This window comes from Netta rufina (genome assembly GCF_964035555.1).
Source record: "Netta rufina genome assembly, chromosome: 16".
Classification (NCBI taxonomy): Eukaryota; Metazoa; Chordata; class Aves; order Anseriformes; family Anatidae; genus Netta; species Netta rufina.
Genome location: NC_140140.1, coordinates 13,731,613 through 13,750,349, shown reverse-complemented (window position 1 = coordinate 13,750,349; position 18,737 = coordinate 13,731,613). Strand labels below are relative to the sequence as shown.

The 18,737-nt window shown below is 45.9% G+C and overlaps 1 protein-coding gene across 1 annotated transcript in view; it reads right to left on the bottom strand.

The window, feature by feature from the left end:
• The window catches only part of NTSR1 (neurotensin receptor 1), a gene marked incomplete at both ends in the record, with an annotated part of 45,983 nt that overhangs the window by 7,765 nt on the left and 19,481 nt on the right, over nt 1–18,737 (bottom strand). Inside the window, one exon of the mRNA XM_084296380.1 lies at nt 4,253–4,454. Within this exon, the coding sequence (XP_084152506.1) occupies nt 4,253–4,454 (202 nt within the window). The remainder of the gene's footprint in view (nt 1–4,252; nt 4,455–18,737) is intronic.

Below are 18,737 nucleotides of genomic sequence, written 5' to 3'. Positions count from 1 at the left end.
ACACAACAACAGAAGTCCAAAAAAAAAAAACAAAAAAAAAACACACAAAAAGTGGAGGTGGCTTATTTTTGGAGACCTGGAAGCTGTATTGGCTGGGTGAGGGAGGGTTGAAATCCCTTGGTGGGAGGTATCGTTAGCGGCAGCACTGCATTGCCCAAACATTGCCCAGTTATCCTCAGAAAAGAGCTGGAGAGCTGCCAGATCCTGGAGCTCTCTGAATTGGGATCCTCACACCTGGAGAATGCTGACAGCAGAGAGGGAATTGCAATCAGGAATCACACGCTTAGCGAATTAACGAGCTGGCTTACAGGCAGCTGGGCTGACAGTTCCCTGATCCTGAGCTCCCTAATTATTTTGTGCACGACCAAAGTCAGACAGAGCCAAGAAAACACTATCAAAGAGGAGGAAAATGATGCTGTGGACATTTTGAATGAAGCTGTTAGCCTGACCATTATAATGTAAATAAGTACATTCTCTCAGTAGATGTGGAAGAAGGAAGAAGGGCTTTTGCTGCTCCTATCTCATCAAACCATTCTGCACACCATGAACCGCAAAAATTTCTTTTCTGAGCGCTAGTTTGATGTGTTCTGAAACATTTCACCCTTAAGACAAAAACAAGCTTTCTGTACTTCAGGCCAAAGTTTACCTTTGGAAATGGAAAATGCTTTGACCCTCATAAAGCCTGATTTTGTGCCAACAGTTTTATTAGTGTGGACAAGTGCCATTTTTCTTTCCCCACTGCCTTCCATAAACTTGTCCAGTCTGGGTAGATGGTTTTGGATGCCATGGAGGCCAGGATAAATCATGTGTCCCCGTGTTTGGTTTTGCTGCTTTTCAGACAGCTCAGATGTTTAAAAAAAAAAAAAAAAAAAAAAAAAAAGAAAGTTGTGAGGAAGAGGTGACAAAAGTAAATGTGAATCAAGCACCTCCAGTAGTCAAGTGCATCTGAAAAATGAAACAAAGCAACACTTGCTGGATAAAAAGAGCCTTTTTGCGTGATGTGGTGAGACACAGGCAAAACTGACAATGGATTTATTTGCTGCTTCTTCCTCAGTCCAGAAAGGGCACAAGCAGCTGCTCTGCCCTCCCTGCAGGGAGGGGACCACAAAGATGCACACAATGTCTGCGCATCGCTGCCCAGCACCCTACAGTGCCGCCTCTGACCCATTGCCACATCAATGCAGACCTTCAGGACCAAAGCCCTCACTTCTGCAGACTTCTCTAAGTTTTTGCAATACATAACAAAAGCAAAAATTGGCCTGGAGAAGAAGAAATCAAGCTTATCATTAAGAGCAAGAAGGGCTGGTTTTCAGTGCCAAGGAGGAAACAAGGTGCTCTCCCACCACCACCAAGCAGTGCCCGGGGAATGACAGCCGAAGATGTAGGTCTCTCTGTTATTATCCACAACAAGTCTCCCTTCTTGATGTTAGATAAGTGTACAACACTGAAAGGAGAGAGTCAGGTGTGAGCTGTTGGAGCAGAGGTGAGAAAAGGCAGATGCTCACTTGCCAGCAGGAGGCAGGAGCACAAGAGGAGGGCAGGGAAGCACAGCCCTGTCCTGGGAGCACTGAGCCTTGGTCCTAAAGCAAGATGCAGGAGAGGAAACCCCTTAGCCTAATAGGATCTGATGTTTTCTGGGGTTCTGACTCCTTTTCTCGACAGGCGTGGTGTTTGAAGCCGTGGTGTACCCAGTGGATTGCCTGTGGCACACGCACAGCGCGCTGCATGGGATGCATCCCTTGGGAAAAAGAGCTGGAAAAATCTGGAGGAAAATCTAATGGGGGTTTTTGGTGGCTTCTCTAGAGCCAGGATTTCTTTCCTTATGGAAACTGGGGCCAAAGCACTGCAGCCACCAAGAGCCTTGCAATGAGAACTGCTGGTCGGAAAGCTTTCAGCTAGCAAAAACCATTTCATGCTCATGAGGGCTCTCCGAGTGTAAATCCAGACCTGGTGTATTTTATTAGATATCTTAGCGTGCTATTTTTGAACAGCTTTTGCTTTATCATCTGTCAGACGATAAAGCTACCAGATTCTTTGGTCTTTTCCTCAGCTTATTTAATTAAGGCATCCAGTATTTCACAGCACAGCTCAATTCCTGGGTGCAGGATCTTTCATTTAACCTTTGTCTGAACCTGAGCTCTGCAGAAAAAAAGAAAGGAATAAAGCCATATATTCAAGTCTTAAGTTGCTGCTGACAGAATCATTGAAATGCTGGGCCAGTTTTGCTTTTGAATTCCTTCAAAAGCTCTTCCTCCGAGAGTCTGTGTGTGCGAGCAGGTCTGTTCTGTAGCTTTACATATCCGCAAACAAATGCAGAAGAAAAAGATTATTTGTGATGACTCTAATTGTGGCTGTCTGGAAGAATAAACAAATATTGAAGCTCTTTCTGCCTTCTTGCAGAGAGATGATGATTGTGCCTCGTCTCTCTGCAAAGTTACGAGTGCTCATCCAAGCAGTTCATAAATGGCCATTTGTGCTCACAGCTATAAATGTTGTTTGAAACACTGCAGTAATTACAAGTGCAAAGGTGAACCCTTTATTGCATGTGAAATATGGAGAAAGGCATTTTCAATAACAGGGCATAGGAATTCATCCGAAATATATTTAGATACCCAGCCCTCAAAGCTCTGCAAAATTTAATAACATTCATATAAGAGGAAGTTCCTTTTTCCTTCTCTTCTCTTCTCTTCTCTTCTCTTCTCTTCTCTTCTCTTCTCTTCTCTTCTCTTCTCTTCTCTTCTCTTCTCTTCTCTTCTCTTCTCTTCTCTTCTCTTCTCTTCTCTTCTCTTCTCTTCTCTTCTCTTCTCTTCTCTTCTCTTCTCTTCTCTTCTCTTCTCTTCTCTTCTCTTCTCTTCTCTTCTCTTCTCTTCTCTCTTTTTTTTTTCCCTCTGCTGCATGCAAATTTGGCTTAGGACAGAGAAAACATCTTTATTGTGATATCGTGTATGGCTGGGTCAGAGTTTGCAAAACATTGATTGCTGAGTTTGGTGAGAGCAGAAAAAACACAGCTCACAAAAAGGTGACGTGCAGCCCCCAGGAAGGCACGGGGGAATGATGATGATGTACAGTCTGCTGCTGTAAGACACCGAGCACCAGCGCAGATTTGCTTGACCCTGGTTACGTGCAGCACAGGGACGGGGGAATTCTCTGCCGCCGCCGACAGAGCCGTTGCCCGTCACTGCCTTGCCTCAGGCAAGGATTGTGTGAAAAATGTTTTGCTATCAAATCAACAGAAATGGTGACATTTTAACATTGTTTCACTTCGGAATTGGAAGTCAGCGTTCTGAAGAGGAAAAACAATCTGATTTGATCAATTATTATTATTTTTTTTTTCTGTCAGGAAGACAGAAATGGAAATCTGAATCAAAGCTGTGAAGGTTTGTGAGAAACTCATTTCTGTGTGTGTATCTTCAGGGCAAAACTGATTTTCTGTACCCTCTGGTGAAGCAGAGAACTTCTTCGGAGCAGGAGCTTTTGCCTGGGGAGCAGGGGAAGGAACCCCCAGCAGCGTGGGGCCACCGAGTGGGATCTGCAGCCGTAAGTGACCATGGGCAGCACCAGTGGAGCTGCCCATCCTGTGCCTTGTGGCCACTCGGGCTGATCTGTTGAAACCCAACCCCACGAAATATCTTTGGTTTTAAATCTGCATGAGTTCCCCCATCACACTCAGAGCCCCAGGCCAGCACCAGCTGAAAGGGAGATGTTCGAGCTGGAGCTGCCCAGTGACAGAAGGAGGAGCAGAAATTGGTAATACCAAGTTGTTTCTGTCTCACAGAACACAAAGTATATTTTTCCTTAAATTTGCAATTTTCATTTCTCAACTTCTCCTTCATTGAGCACAATGAATTAAACGCTACTTAAATCCCTAGCTTGCTTTCTCTATAATGAATTTTTGTATGCTTTAAGGGAAGATTAGGACTCAGAAAACTGTCTCTGGGAGAAAAAGAAAATAAAGGGAAATAGAGGATAAAATTCCCTAGAAGACTCTTAGTGTCTAAGCAAGAAATAGATGAAGAAGAAAGAGACCAAGAGAAGAAACAAATACAATTTCCAGAATGTGAGGCTTTGAGATGAGGACTGGACAATTACGGCAAACGTCAAAGCATTTGTTGGAAGCAATTTGGATTAAAAAAAAAAAAAGTTACTTTCCATTTAAGATGTTTCGGATGAAAGCATTTACCAATTTCTACCTATTCACCTTCAGATCAGATTTACACAGACAAGTTCAGTGCCAAAATGTGTTGCTACTTACGCAGGACCCTGACGCCGTGCTTCAGGGCTTGCACGCGGCCGGGCTCCATGGACATGCTGAGCATCGTCTGCTGCCCGCCGATGGTGCACACCTGGTTCTCCTGGGCTGCCTGCTTGAACATGACCAGGAGCTGGTTGGCGATGATGGTGTTGAGCACAGAAATGACGACCATGGGGAACACGAAGGAGATGAAAGTGTTGACCTGCAGGAGAGAGACGTGGCACGGTCAGGCAGGAGGAATGGTCAGTGAAGCGGATTGTGCTTCATTTCTCACAGCAGCAGAGGAACAGCCTGCAGTGGAGATCTTTTCCTTCCTCTTACTCTGCTGCCTTTGGTTTTAGAGACTTATTGAGCACAGGGAAAGCTCAGTCTCCACTGACATACGTTCATTCAGGTGGGTCAATGCTCATGAAAGTCAAATTCACACGCACCCAATTACATTTCCTTCCCCTTTTCAGTGTAGTTCATTGCCACAAATGTCATGACCAAAACGTGCTGTTATCTTCCTATCTTGCAAGCAGTAGGATGCTTCTTAGCTTTCATTGTGCGTAGCATGACTTCTAAATAACAGCATGTTATTTTCTTATTTTTTTTCTTTATTATGAGCTCTACTTGGGATGTTTTTAACTTTCAGTTTGTGCTCTGGCCTTCCCTTGTAGATTTAATGACAGCTTTTCCTTATCCAGTAATCAAATTATCCAATAGCCCTTGTGCCTTAACGAATTAAAATTGATCAGAATAAACAAGTGGAAGTTATAATGGTTTTGGTACAAATTATTTGATTACTGCAGTTTTGATAAAATTAAATGGAGGATCAAATTAAGCCGTGATTGAATCAAGTGGAAGTCGCTGTTCGTGTCAAATAAAAGCAGGAAGCCTTTGTGAGGGCCTCCTGCACTGCCGAGGAACCTGCTGGAGCCGAGTTTAACAAGCAGCAGCCTGGGGAAAAAGATTCGCTCGGCACCTGCAGGGCTCGTCCTTGCTCTTCAGCGGTTCAGGAGGAGGCACAGCACATCCCTGAGATGAGTATGTGACAGATCAAAAGCCTCTCAAAGTTTAAAATTTCAAAATATTAACAAGAATTGAACTGCATGCTGCAAATTGCCATGGAAGCAATTTTATTAAAAGCAAGGAAACACCAACAAAAGGACAAAACTACAAAAAGTAATAGGGAACTTTGCCCTGTGGTGGGGTTATGAGGCATGCTAACTTCTTCCACCCAGATAGACCTATCTCCTGAAGCTCAGTGCTTTAAAATACAGAAGCAACCTTGCACCCTGAGCCAACCCCATGTCCCTCTGCAGCCCCAAACCCAGGAAAGCCTCATCTACCAACATCTCAAATGGAGATGTCCCCTCTCCACCACCACACACAGCATGATCACCATGGTGTCCAGGCACGTGCTGTATACCCGATATCTTGTTCGGATATACATTCTCTTTGCCTTGGAGGGATTCAGAAATACCAGAGATGAATGGAAAAATGAAGAATGAACAAAAATCAAATCAAACTAAAACCTAACAAACAACAACCCAGAATGCAACAGAGGATCCCTAAAACAAAGAAATAAGAAGCACGTAATCATGTGCGTAGCAGGTGCACTGCAATCAGAAGCACTTCAGTTTCTTTGTCCATAAATTTAAGCAAGATGCAGCTCCTCTTTTGGTGAGGGCAGGCAAGGTTGCTGCTGCCAAAGTTTTCTTTAGTTAGCTCAAGTCTCTGTACAGCCTTGTGCTGCAGAGCTCGATGCATGCAGTAGAAGTACCAGCTGGGTTTTGTCTCTAGCAGCCCACATTGTGAGAACATCGTCTCTTGGTTTATGCTTGTAACAATAACAGAGCTCCTCTGTGGACAATTTCCCAAGGAAATTCCTAGATATACCCCACCGCTGCAAGCTGTTAACGGTCTCTGTTGTTAAATAGATGACACTTTTCTAAGCTTGTGTTGTCTTCTAAAACCTAACATGTCTCACAGCCTCCTGTATACAAAGAAGTTATCTTCTGGAGTTGCTTCAAGATGCTGAGAAAGATCATTAAGCGGTAGGGACCAAGTTCTCAGCTGGCACAAGATGACAGGCTTTCACTCAGAGTAGTGTGCTTGTCAAGGACCAGCTTTATTTATTTAACCTTCACAATTTAGCCTCAGCTGTGCTGAGCTGGGGCACACAGGTGAAGAGACTTTGCTCAGGCTCACCCAAAAAAAAGCTATGAAATTCTATATTATATATAGAATATATATTTTTTCGACTACGATGAAAGCCCTGTGGTCCCACTGCTTTTTGTGCTGCTTCAGCTGCTGAGCGTCCTTCTGTCCTACCATTTTGCAAATAAGCGAAAGGAAATGCTTCATGCTGTCACCTGGGATTCAGAGCTCATTGGATTTCACTCAATAGCATCATCCAAGTTAAAAATTACTCTTGCCTAATATAATTATGCAGAACCTGAAAAGTCTTTTCTGAGTTTTCTTTAAAGTCTTGATTCATTCCCTAATTGTGTTGGGAAGTCTTTTTAAAGCTTGAGAAGCTGTCTCATACATTGCATACATTCTATGAAAGGATTTATTTAAAGATTTCTGTCCTGTCTTGGTTTGTACCAAAACTCTCCTATGGTTAAGAAAGCCCAGCTTGTAACATGGCCACCAAAGGTGCTGAATTCCCAATTTCCATGAGCCTCACAGGCAGCAGAATTTGGCCCTGGGCAAGGCTGCCCTACACTGACCCCAACCTCTCTTCTCTGGATGCGCTCTGCAAAACGGGGACGCCGCGGATGCCAGCGGAGGGTGAAACCCCAGCAGAAACCTCTGCCCAGATGCTGGACCCATAAAAACATGCCTTTTGTCTCCTGGGGGCCCAATGGCAGCACACTTTCCATCCTGGCTTTCTCTTAGCCCTCTGTTTTCATAGATTTTAATCCCAGCCAAAGCACGAAGCACTGCAGTTAGGTGAGGACACCGCAGAGGGAGCGTGTCTGGGGATGGGGCTCCATCAGCTTGTGAGAAGACCAATGGAAATTTAGGGAAATGAAATCACACTTCTGGAGGGGAAAAATGCAGCTAGCAGCCTCTCCTGGTCAGCTCAACACAACCCGATTTGCGCTGATAGCTGAGCAGCAGAGCGCAGAACTCGGCAGGATGCGAGCTTGGGGCCTCCCAGACGAGCGCGTGGGAGAGGCACAGGGGAAGGGACTGGTGAAATCGAGTGAAACAAAAGAAGAACCGCTGGCATTTGTGCCTCTTTCTAAACCTTTTGTCCAGAAAACGGCTCCCTCGGCCCTGCGGAGCTTCGTGCTGACGTGCTCTGCTCCTGCCGAGCCGTCCCTCGCGTTACTCGGCCCCGCCGTTTCCCTGGGTTACTGCTGGAAGCAGCCAGCAGCGTTCGCCACGCTGATGGGGAAGATGGACACGTAACTTGGCCTGGTGGCTCCCCAGAGGGCTGAAACGAGCCCTGTAAGCCAGAAGTTCTGGGAAGGATCGTTCAGCTTGTGCTGCAGGGTGGCTCCTGGAGGAGCACGGTTCCCCAGGCCCCTTCGGAAGGAAGTTTTATCCCAGTCTCCTGACTTTACCCTTCATATATCTGGAGGGGAAGCATTACATCTATTACACACATTTTATATAGATGCAGACTGAAGGTGCAGCTGGTTCTGTGCCTCACCCAAAGCAAAAGGAACCCCAAGTGTGCCTCGCTGGAAGCCGCCCCAAGCAGCATCCCTGAGGGTGCAACACAGGGACCAGTTCCACCCCTCAGTGTGTCCTTTCCTATATTATTGTGCCAAAGCAATCTTAATTAATTTAATATTAAGGCTTCTTGCACCTAGGACAGAATCTTTCCCTAAGGGATCACATCTTCCAATAAACACACTGAGCAGTTTTGGGGTTTCAGTTAAACTCCTATGATTTTTTCCCTCTAATAAGCACAGCGACAGAATCTCCTTACCGGCAGCCCCACACTTGAAGCATCTTTTCCCCAGAAGCATCATAAGGGAGCTCAAAGCTGCTATTGCCAGTGAGGAGAAGGCTTTGCAGAGTCACTTTCTATTTCCTCTATTTCTGTGACATTACTGACATTTACTTTCAAGGTGCATAAAATCAATGGCGAGTTCTGTGAGCAGGACCTACTTATCCCATCCGAGGAAACCCAAAATGAAGGCTCTGCTCCAGCTCCAGGTCACCTCTGCTGCCAGCAAATCCAGCTGGCTGAGTTACCAGCGTGCCGAATACTGGCTGCTTCCATGGCCTGTCAGTGCATGGTTTTGGAGACCCCAAAGGAGCTGGAAAGCAACTCAGGAGATTTGTCCTTGCTGGTTTCCTGGAAGTGATGATGGAGAGGGCTGAGGACGCAGGGTGTCGTGCTTTTGAGCAAATCAATTAAACCACATAGCTGGGTTTTAACAATCTACCACATTCTGGTTCACCTCATTTCCAATGGAAATGAAAAGTAAATTATCCTCCCCCTGGCTGGGGAGGTAGTACTGTTAGCATATGCCAATCAGAAAAGCACATCCTGCTACATCAACATTTGGCTGCCAAAAAATCCTATTTGACTACACGTCCTCGACAAAATTACCAGTTTTCGCACCCGGTGGCTGGAATTAGCATTTTTTTTTAACGACCCAGTGGATAATTCCTGCTGTTAATAAGCACACTGCCACATTCCTGGGCATGCAACCGGTGGCAGACAAAGCAGGGCAGGGAAGCGCACACGCTGCTGGCACGCCACAAGGAACGCTTGGCATTGGCACTCGTGTTTGATGTTCACAGGATGTATCTGATGAAATACCCAAAGTTGTTTTTTTGTTTGTTTGTTTGTTTTTTTTCTCCTCAGGAAGTAAATTACCACCTAATTAAACCCCATCTTTGCATAGCTTTCCAAACGTCCATGCCAAGCACTTAGCAGTTATCAGCTAAATGCCATTCCTTAGATGCAACGGGGCAGGAGAGATCGTATTTGTAGGTGAGGAAAGAGAGCAACAACTGCTTTCGTAGCCAGTGCCTGGCACAGGGAGGAATGGGGAAACTGAAAAGCAGCCTAGGAAGGATTTCCTAGGAAGGAAGGCTGCTAGGAAGGCTTTCTGCTCTTCTGGAAAACGTTGAGGCATTTTAGTAGTTTCAGTTTGGCTTGGTTCAGAGCATACTATCCAGTACAAAGTCTTTCTGATCTTCCCTCTTTTGGATCATTCATTCGATACATATCTAAGTTAAATCTACGGACTAAAGAGGAAGCCTAAAAGAGTACAGAAGTGAGAGAATAAGGAATTGGAAGAGCTTGAGTGGGTGCCTAACACCCGTGGGGACTTGTACTGTGATGTGGGGCCCCTCGTCCTTATCTCAGGAGAGCTCATCCTGGCGTGGAAACACAAATAATGGGTAGATAGGAGCAAGGCCAGGTGCCAAAGCACGTGTTTGTAGGTTTGGGGTTCTAAGAAGGAGCTTGAGCAGAAGTTTGATGTTGCACATTAATCTCTTAACTCACAGAGACACATTTTGTTTCTGGTGCAGCAATGAAGTAGCCGTGGTGGCGTGCTGAGATGGATCTGATTGATGCTGCCAAGTAAGGGACCAAGTCCTGTCCCTATGTTGCTATTGCTCTGCACCCGCTAATATCAATGAGACTGATGGTTAATTAATTGCATGGCAAGGACACGTGAGTCTCTGTTATGGATACATCCATTACTGGCCTTATTCTGTTCACAAGAGGAAACCACTCGAAAGACAGCTCAGACAAAAGCCTTGCAGATGAGCTGGGGCTGCTTGCTTCTATTAACTTGTTGTAGGTTTTATATTGGTAGATATTTAAGATCAGAAGAAAATGCCTGTTACTGCAAGGCCAACTGTGGCAGCATGCACAGTTTTCGGGCTGTACTGAACCTCGATCCACCTGAACTTCATTGTCATTAGCATTTTGGGCTTGCTCCGGATAGTGATGTTTTCCTGGTAACATGCCTTCTCTCTTTAGACCCAGGGACATCACGAAAGAATGACCAGCCAGCGTGGATTTGGACATTAAGAATAATCAGTGTAACATTTTTAAGCCTGTGTGTGGTCCTGCGCTGATGAACTATAACGGGAATGCAGAGCAGCTAATGATCTTGAGGAGTTAAGTTAATCACACACTCCGCAGGAGTTAATCAGAGACAGAACAGATGGAAATAAATTGCATACTGGCAAAAAATCCATCATATCTCTATGGCAAAAACATTCCCCCAGCTTTCCCATTCATAAATCTCTCTCCATGGAGAAATCAGTTGTTCATAAAAAACAGCATCTGATGCAGAACAACTTAAATGTGTCTCCTGCTTATGATGGGATAGCAAAGATGTCAGAGCACTGAATAATGGTGGCATTCCTGAGCTCGACTGGGTACCAGATGAGATCATTTAACCTCATTTCTATGCATACTTAGAATCTTGTGGCCCAAGTTATTTTCAGAGTTATCATAGGTAATAGCAAAAAGGTATGATTCATGTTTGATATAAGGCGTATTATTCCTAATTGTACACAAGGGTAATACCTAAGCATCAAACTCCCTGGGGACCTCGGAGCTCCTCATTACCTTGCTAAATGTCAGAATAGTTTCTTCATTATAAATATTCATACGAGAAAACTTCCTCCTCTCCTGATCTTAAGGCCACTGGTCTCAGACTTGAATGGCTCTTCTGATTCTAGCTCCCGAAGGTAGAGAAAAGCTGTGAAATTCAGGAAATCCTGGAAATAATGTGCGAGAGAACTGGGCAAATGGGAAAACTTTAAGGTTTGTCATGGCGTGATGCAGAATGCCTTGTGGTGCCTCATGGATACTCAGCTTCACGTCTCCATAAAACTGAAGAATGTTTCTTTAGAAAAATGAGAGAGTAAAACAATTATTAAAAAAAAAAAAAAAGGCAAGCAACTAAAAAGCCCACCTCACTGGGATTACACTTGATGGTGAAAATAGGTTTGGGGCACTTGTACATCTCACCTCATTTAATCTGGAGTCTCCTGCTACTGACCTGGGGGATGTGTGGTAGCTAAAATGTTGGGGTTTTGGTCCAGGATGACTCCTGCCTCCCTGTTCCTGGTGATGCAGGGAGGAAGAAGTGCCAGAGCAGCACTACTGATCCTCCATCACATCATCCTTAACCTCAAAGATTCAAATCCTGTCTCCTTCGTGTTGGACTCGATGATCTTAGAGGTCTTTTCCAACCTGAGTGATGCTCTGATTCTATTATTCCTCCTTCAGGAAATCTGCCTTCTTAGTTTCCAGCAATTGGGTACATTGTGCTACAAGGTAAATTAATTAAATTTACTCGGTTTTGCTTGCAAACAAGAATGAAGTCAATTTGTCTGCTGTCAGAATGTTTACTGGCCTCGGCTTTGCTTCTGAGATCTAGTTATCCATGACACTATTTAGGGCAATATTTTTGGTTGAACAAAAGCTCAGTGAATAATGTTTTCGATTTTCCCTTTGAATGTGCAGGGCTCTGTTACTCCTTCCCCCTCACCCTCCTCACCAGCTATATTCTACTGAAGGGGAAGTAATAGTTTAGCTTCAAATGACAGGTTGGAAATATGCTTTAAATAATTTACTCGTGCAGTTGGGTTTCAGTTCTCAGTGTCTGTCAGTATTTGGGTTCCTCCTTGCTTCCGCCAAAGGGATATTGCCCAACACCTGTCACAAAGTATTTCCTTTCCTCCAGCTCTGCTGCTTGTCAGCCCTCTAAATATCTTAATGTTCATGCTCCTGACATCTGTGTAATCCTAACCCAGGTTTTTTGCAGTTATTTTGCTTCATCCTCCTGCCTGTCTGCAGTGCACACCCAGCGGGGGCTCCTTTTGGGGACATTCATCCATGGGAAGTGTCTCCATGGCTTGGTGCTTCCCTGGTGCGGGCTGCTGCTCCCCATTGAGGGTAGTTGATGATATCCTTGTCAAAACCAAAAAAAAAATCATCCTCTTTCCTATGCTTTTAGACACAACTGCAAGCTCTCAATGCCTCCGATGCTCCTGCTTCTGCTGCGCGGGGTTTGCTGCCTGGGGTGGGTGCAGAAGAAACCGTTTCAGACTACTCCTGTGCCTCGGTGGTTTATCACCATGTAAATAAAGCACGGCAGCTGTTCTTGCGAGCCATGCTGCTCTGATATCTGCTTGTTATTCTGCACTTCTTCGGTTCACGCTTGGGATGTTGTTGTAATGAATGAGACTATTATACTTGGATATTCTCTCGCAGAGCATGTCAGAAAGAAGCAAACCGCGGTGACAGTCGATTATCCCCCAACTTTTCTTCTTCTGTCATTTGGTAATATTGAGTCATTTCGGCCGTGATAATCAAAATGGATTGATTTTGTAGGCTTTTGCCTACGTGTGTATTAAATCGCTTAAAGGGACCAGGCCAGCTTGGGAATTTCTAGCAAAGAGTTTGGGGTTTCAGGAGTAAGCAAAAGGCACAAGCATGGGAGTGCATGTAGGAGGCAAAGATTTCTAGCTGTGAAGATCGGTAAAGAGTTAAATCGAGTGGTGACTTCTTTCTTTCTTCCCACACTCTCTTGGCAATGCATGGGAGATGGATCGTGGGTCTGCTCTGCTCCCCTGATGGCTGTCGGAGCTGTGCCAAAGGGGTGCTGGGGGTGAAGCAGAGACCTGGGGGTGCTGGCTGGATGAAACGAGCCAGGCTGCAGGCAAACAGGCATCCTCAGGGACAGCGAGAGCGAAAGGCAATTAATAAATCAGCTCCGACCCCCAGGACGATGCTGAAGATTTGAGGCAGAACCTGCACTCTAAAACCTTCAGCCTGATGCATGAGGCACACGGGCTGCAGAAGGATTCAAAGGAGAGCTAATTTGAAATGAAATGGAAAGAACAAATCATTCTGCTCCTGAAACACATGGGACCTGCTTCGGGTTTTGTACTTTCTGCTGGGTGAGAAGGAGGTAGAGAAGGGCAAGAGATATTATAGGTGCCTGAGAGACAAGTGAGATCATGGCAGAGAATAGTTTATCTGTTGAATTATGATTTGGGATCAAAATTTCTGCAGCTATTTGTAATATTTCACATATGCTGAGAAGTCACATTTAATATAGCCGGTGAAATAACAGCTTGTCTGCTTAAAATAATTAATAGTTGACAAATGGGTTGAATTTTAAATCCACGAGGAGCTTTGGTTAGCACTAATAAATGTTGATTAAGGTAGCAATTAAAATCTAACAACCTCTCTGGGGGTCTGAACTTTAAAGCTGAAGTTTGGAACATTCCTCAGCATACTGAGAAAATGCCGCAGTTCTGCCCAAGTTGCGTTATTAAGCCGTGGCAGCCCAGATCTTCTGTCTTTATTTTTTCCAGTTTCCAGAAATTAATTGTGGTCAGAAGGAGTGTCCCCAGCCGGGGGCAGAAACCAACACCCAATCCACATAAAAAGCAGGTTTTTGTACAGTGACAGCATTGAGCCATGTGAGTTTTAGCGTTGCTGTAATGGCAAAACTTCCCGTGAAGCCTTTCCAGCAGAAAGGGTTTGTGTCGAAGGAATTACTTAATTTCTGAAGGTTTTGGGAGAGGGTGGTCAGGGAAGGAAGCTGGCCAGGCCTGGAGGCACTGAGGTTGAGGAAGGTGCAGGAGGATGAGGTGGGTACTGGGCTAAGCACCACGGGGGCTTTGGCTGTGAAGAGATGCAAGGCCAGGGGATTTTGAGATGGTGCTTGAGGAATGGCTGTGATTTTGCAGTGTTTCTGCCAGCAGCTTCGTGGTTTTGCCCCGTCAGAGATGGTTTCCAGACAGAAGCCCAGAAAACCCATGAAACTACCACAGATCCCACTGCCCACCAGCAAGCACCTGCAGAGAAACCAATTCCTCAGGCTGCGCTTCAATCATTACACCCAGCACAGCACCGGGCTGTCTCTTGACTACGCTAATGCCATAAGACCCTCTTCAAGTCCCTATTTCCATGGCAGTCCTTCCCAGGAGGCAGTACCTGTCCCTCTTCTCGTCAGGCATTGAAGAGGGCTGGAGAGATCTCCATCTCCCCTCCACGATGCGCTGCCGCGGGGCTGTAGCTGACCTCTCCAAACCGAGCACGGTCGAGTGGCACCGAGTGAGGACACAGCTCTCCTGAATCTCTCCCTGCTGCTCCCAGGGAGCCGGCTCTGCATCTCTTAATCAGGGGGATTGGATGAGCTACCAAAAAAAGACATCGACCAGGTAGTGTCTTGAGGGAGACCGAAATTATCTCCCTCTGCTGCGCTCGAACAGCACGACCAAGGCACATCAAGAAGCACAGTGCTGTTTGCAGGCTTATTTCACTGATTTATGGTCATGGGACTGATCAAGAAGGGCTCAGGGCTTTTAGGATCTTACTGAACCTGAGAAGATTTCAGTCATTTCTCAGCAGTTTCTATTTTTGAAGGAGGAAAGAGCATTTGTATTTCACAGAGCACCTTTTATGCTGGCCAAATACTTTTTTTTTTTTTTTTTTTTTTCCACTCTGGCTGTGGGCAAGGCATAAATATAACACACCGCCAGATTTGTCTTCCTTTGTCACACTCTAGCTGTGTGCCCTCCATTAATTACATTTCCTCCCCCAGATCAGAAGCTGAATGCCAGCAGGCCAGAAATAGGAGTGCGCTGGGAGCTGGGAGCGACTCGGTTCCCGGTTCCTGGCGTGCAGGGGGGGACGTTGGCACGTCTGCCTTTGTCGGGCAGCCTTCATCACCAGACGTCTCATTATGTTGTTATGTTACAGTCCATTTTTTCAAGTCTCTTCCCGCTGACTTTGGGAGCAGCTGAAATAAGGTGCATTTCTTCTCGGCTATGTGCAGAGCTTGCTGAACGAGTGGACCAGCACGGAGTTTGTCCATGTGCATTGCAGTCACTGTGCTCAAATCTGGGAATCCAGGGGCTGTTCTGGGGGGAATAGGAACCAGGAGGAAGCCTTGTCCCCTTCACTGGTGGCCCTGGTGGCTCTCAGTCCTCCTCTTGGCCCAGAATAGCAGATTGTAGCTTCATGAGGACTTCCAGCCTCTGTCCTGGACAGCTTCTTGCTCTGGGAAGGCCCTTTAATAATCTGTTGGTGCTTTCTTAGCCCAGCTTGTGCAGTCTGAGCGTGGCTGGTGGTTTCTGCACAGCTCTGCGTGCTCCTCAGGGCACTTGTAGGGTCTGTCCATTGCTGAGGATATTTACAGCAAGAGAGAGAGAGCTGAGGATGTGAAGTGCTGGAGGAGGAAGAGGAAGAAATCTGTCCATTGGGTGCGAAAAACCCTATTCACTCTCATTCAATGTGTATGTCACTTTTTTTTTTTTTTTCTCCTTTTTTTTTTCTGTGTTGGAAGGATGAGACACAAACGGCTCAGTTAAAGGCAGGAAGGGACAAAAACGAAAGCAGAAACTGGAGATGCTCAGAGCTATATTTTTTCGAAGGAGGCTGGAGAACCGAGCACCGCCATGCATTGGCATATCAGCCAGCAGTTTCCATGCCTGAAGTTTTGGACAGGTCACTCAGGGTGGACACAAGGCTTGGCCCAACTCCTGTGCTGGGCACAAGAGACCATGGGGAGCGATGCCTTGGCTAGCTCCGCACTGCCACAGCCAGGCTTTCAAGGAAAAGAGCACTTGTGAGAGATCCCCAACTGGACATGGTCATCTTGGGTGTCTCCACCCGCACGATCCCTCCTTCCACAAGTAGGTGCATTAAATCTGGCTGAGATGGGTCTACCTGTGCAGCAGGGGGTGCTCAGGGCTGCTGTGGCAATGGTACCTGGGGTCTTGAAGCAGCATTGCATGGAAAAACGTGAGCTGCCAGAGGGACACTGGGGTGTTTACTCACACACAGCCTTCCAGACTACTTAAAAGGCCCCACTTGGTATTTTTACAGTAACACTATGCACTCTGCTGCCCTTACTGTAGAATTACAGGTGTCACCCTGAGGAGGGGCCCCGTCTTTGGAGAAAAGCCATTTTGCCAGGGCGATGAGACAAGGCGAGGAGCTGCAGGGGGACCTGACGTCTCCCAGGATCTCAGAGGATCTGCTGGTTTCAGAGTGCTGCCCTCCCACCTCAGGAAACCCCGGGGGTAAATAAACCAGCGGGTAAATATGGGAATAGCAGAGGGAGAATGGAAGTACCCCATGGCTCAGTGGGGAGCAAGGAAGGTGGTAGCAGAGAGAGCAATTGCAAACCTAATGTGGCTGGAGAGGAGAGCAGATATGAGCCATCCTTGCCTGGTGCCAGCACCTCTGTTGGCTAATTAAAGCCCCTGTGGTGAACAGATGAGGTTCCAGTTTACCCCAGCAGGGTTTTGGAGCTGCAGGTGCCAAACCTAAGTGGACAGCCACAAGGCCACAATAACCCCAAATCCACACAGTGCTTCAGGAAACGATCCCAAGGCAGAACATGCCCAGGTCATGGTGCTCTATGTAAACCACAACAAAGACAAGTCCTGGTGCATGTCCATTTCTCAGAATTGATTGTTTTTCTAATTTTTTTTTTTTTTTTTTTAAGTAAAGTGCAAAATGAACACATGGAACTAATTGCCAGAGGATAAGACTGCAAATGAGACCGACAGGCCAAGTGTCAGATGTGTTTCTGGTGTGGCTGCTGAGGAGTCAGTCCTGAACACAGACTTCATGTAACCTCTGCTTTGAGGTTTAATCCAGCCCCCAGGTGACTGGCACGAGGAAGATGTTTTGCCTGTGAGCTGCTTTCTTTTCTGTTCTAAATTTCTTCAGACCTTGCCCCAAATCAGCTGGCTGTGGCCAGCATTGGAGATGGGCTAAAAGTCCGATGGGTGAGGCAAGTGTGAGGTGCCGGGTGAATGGACTCCTTGGATCCTGTACAGGGCTTGGCTGCCTGCAAACACATACGTTGCTATTCCTTGCATTCAGATTCTGATTACAGGTTAGAAAAATCTCTATTTTTCCATGGCATTTCAGCCTCCTGCATGGCAATTTGCAGCCAGTTCACAGGAGGGCTGTTTTTCAGAATTGCCTCTCTCAAAACCCCTAAGGTCTGTGGAGGAATGGCTAAAAATGCTGACATAGGAGCTGGAGCGGAAACTAGCTCTGACACCCTGACTTTAGCAGTGCAAGAAGCAGGAGCAAAATCCCTGCAGACAGGGAAAGTCCCTGCAAGCCCTTGGTCCTGTTCAAGGGTCTGAGCTTGGCTGCAAAGGCTGACGGCAGCAGCATCCTCCGCTTGCAGAGATGCTGCTTACACTGACCTTTGCTATGCATTAACTAAAATCATTTCCTTTTTTAAGCACAAGAAACTCATTGTAAAAATCACTACGTTTATCCCTAAGGCAGGTCTCCCAGACACAAGAAGAGTCAGTCTCAGGTAGAAACTTCTCCTCTCCAAACAGCTGTGGAGGCAGAGTCCTTGCAGAAGAGGAGGCGGTTTAGCACGATGAAATAATCACAGTGTCATGCATGCAACCAGGATTTCCCTGTTAATTACCTAACTGGTTAATTAAGGGGTGATTTTTTTATTAAAATTAATTCTTATCTTCGTAAAGTACATGGCTTATAAAGAGGATAGTACAGAAGTGTTTATCACTGATGCCCTAAGATGCTAATTTCCCTATGTTATGACTTGTAATCAAGATTAATTTTCTCTGACTTATCCTCCAAAGGAAAGACTTTACACCGGTTTTGACATTTAAATTATCTTACATTTGCAAGTCCAATATTGCCATAAATATTCATAGCCAAGAATTGAGTATCTAGTCCTTAATTTCTTTTAAATTCACTTCTCAAAACCGGTTTCAGAAGAAGCCCAGGGAGATGGAGGCCATTTCATTTGGAGCACCTGTCTTTGCTACCAAGCAGCGGGCTGACAGCCCACGTTCCTGTTTGATGCCATCTAACGGTAAGGAAGGAGCCTCCAGCTGAAGGCTGGCCATGATATACATGTATGTTATATATATATATACATGGGTATTACATATATACTTGTATATCCACATATATACATATGTGTATTTACCCATGGCTGGCTGTGCTTGCAGCCCCCAGCTGAAGGCACATACCTGCACACGTCTGCCTCAAGAACGGGCGAATTGGCTTGCTCAGGAAACATTCTCCTCCTTTCCGTGACCGATGACTTTTTGTATCTGCTACCTTGAAATGCAATTACTTTGTCCAGGCTTTTTTTTTTTTTTTTTCTCCCTTCAACAGCAAGGCAGGGCTGGAGAAACGGCGGTATCACTATTCACTTCGCAAAAACGTCTCTATTTGCAAAAGGCTAATGAAAAAGGAAAAAAAAAAATCCCCCAAGCTTTCCAGTGACCTCTCCTACCCTTAAACCAAGAAATGTATTTAAGCAGCCACATCTGAGAAGAGCTGCTGCCAATGCTTTAACTAACTCAAGACTGACCACGGCAAATACTGTTCTTATGGCATGTGAGGATGTTCTTCAGCTCCCCCGCACTCCGAGGCCTTTGGGTGCCTCTCCTGCTGCCAGGGGCCCACGGGTGACGGCATCCTTACCTTCCTTAGCGACTTTGCACCACAAGGACCAAGCTGACTCACTCT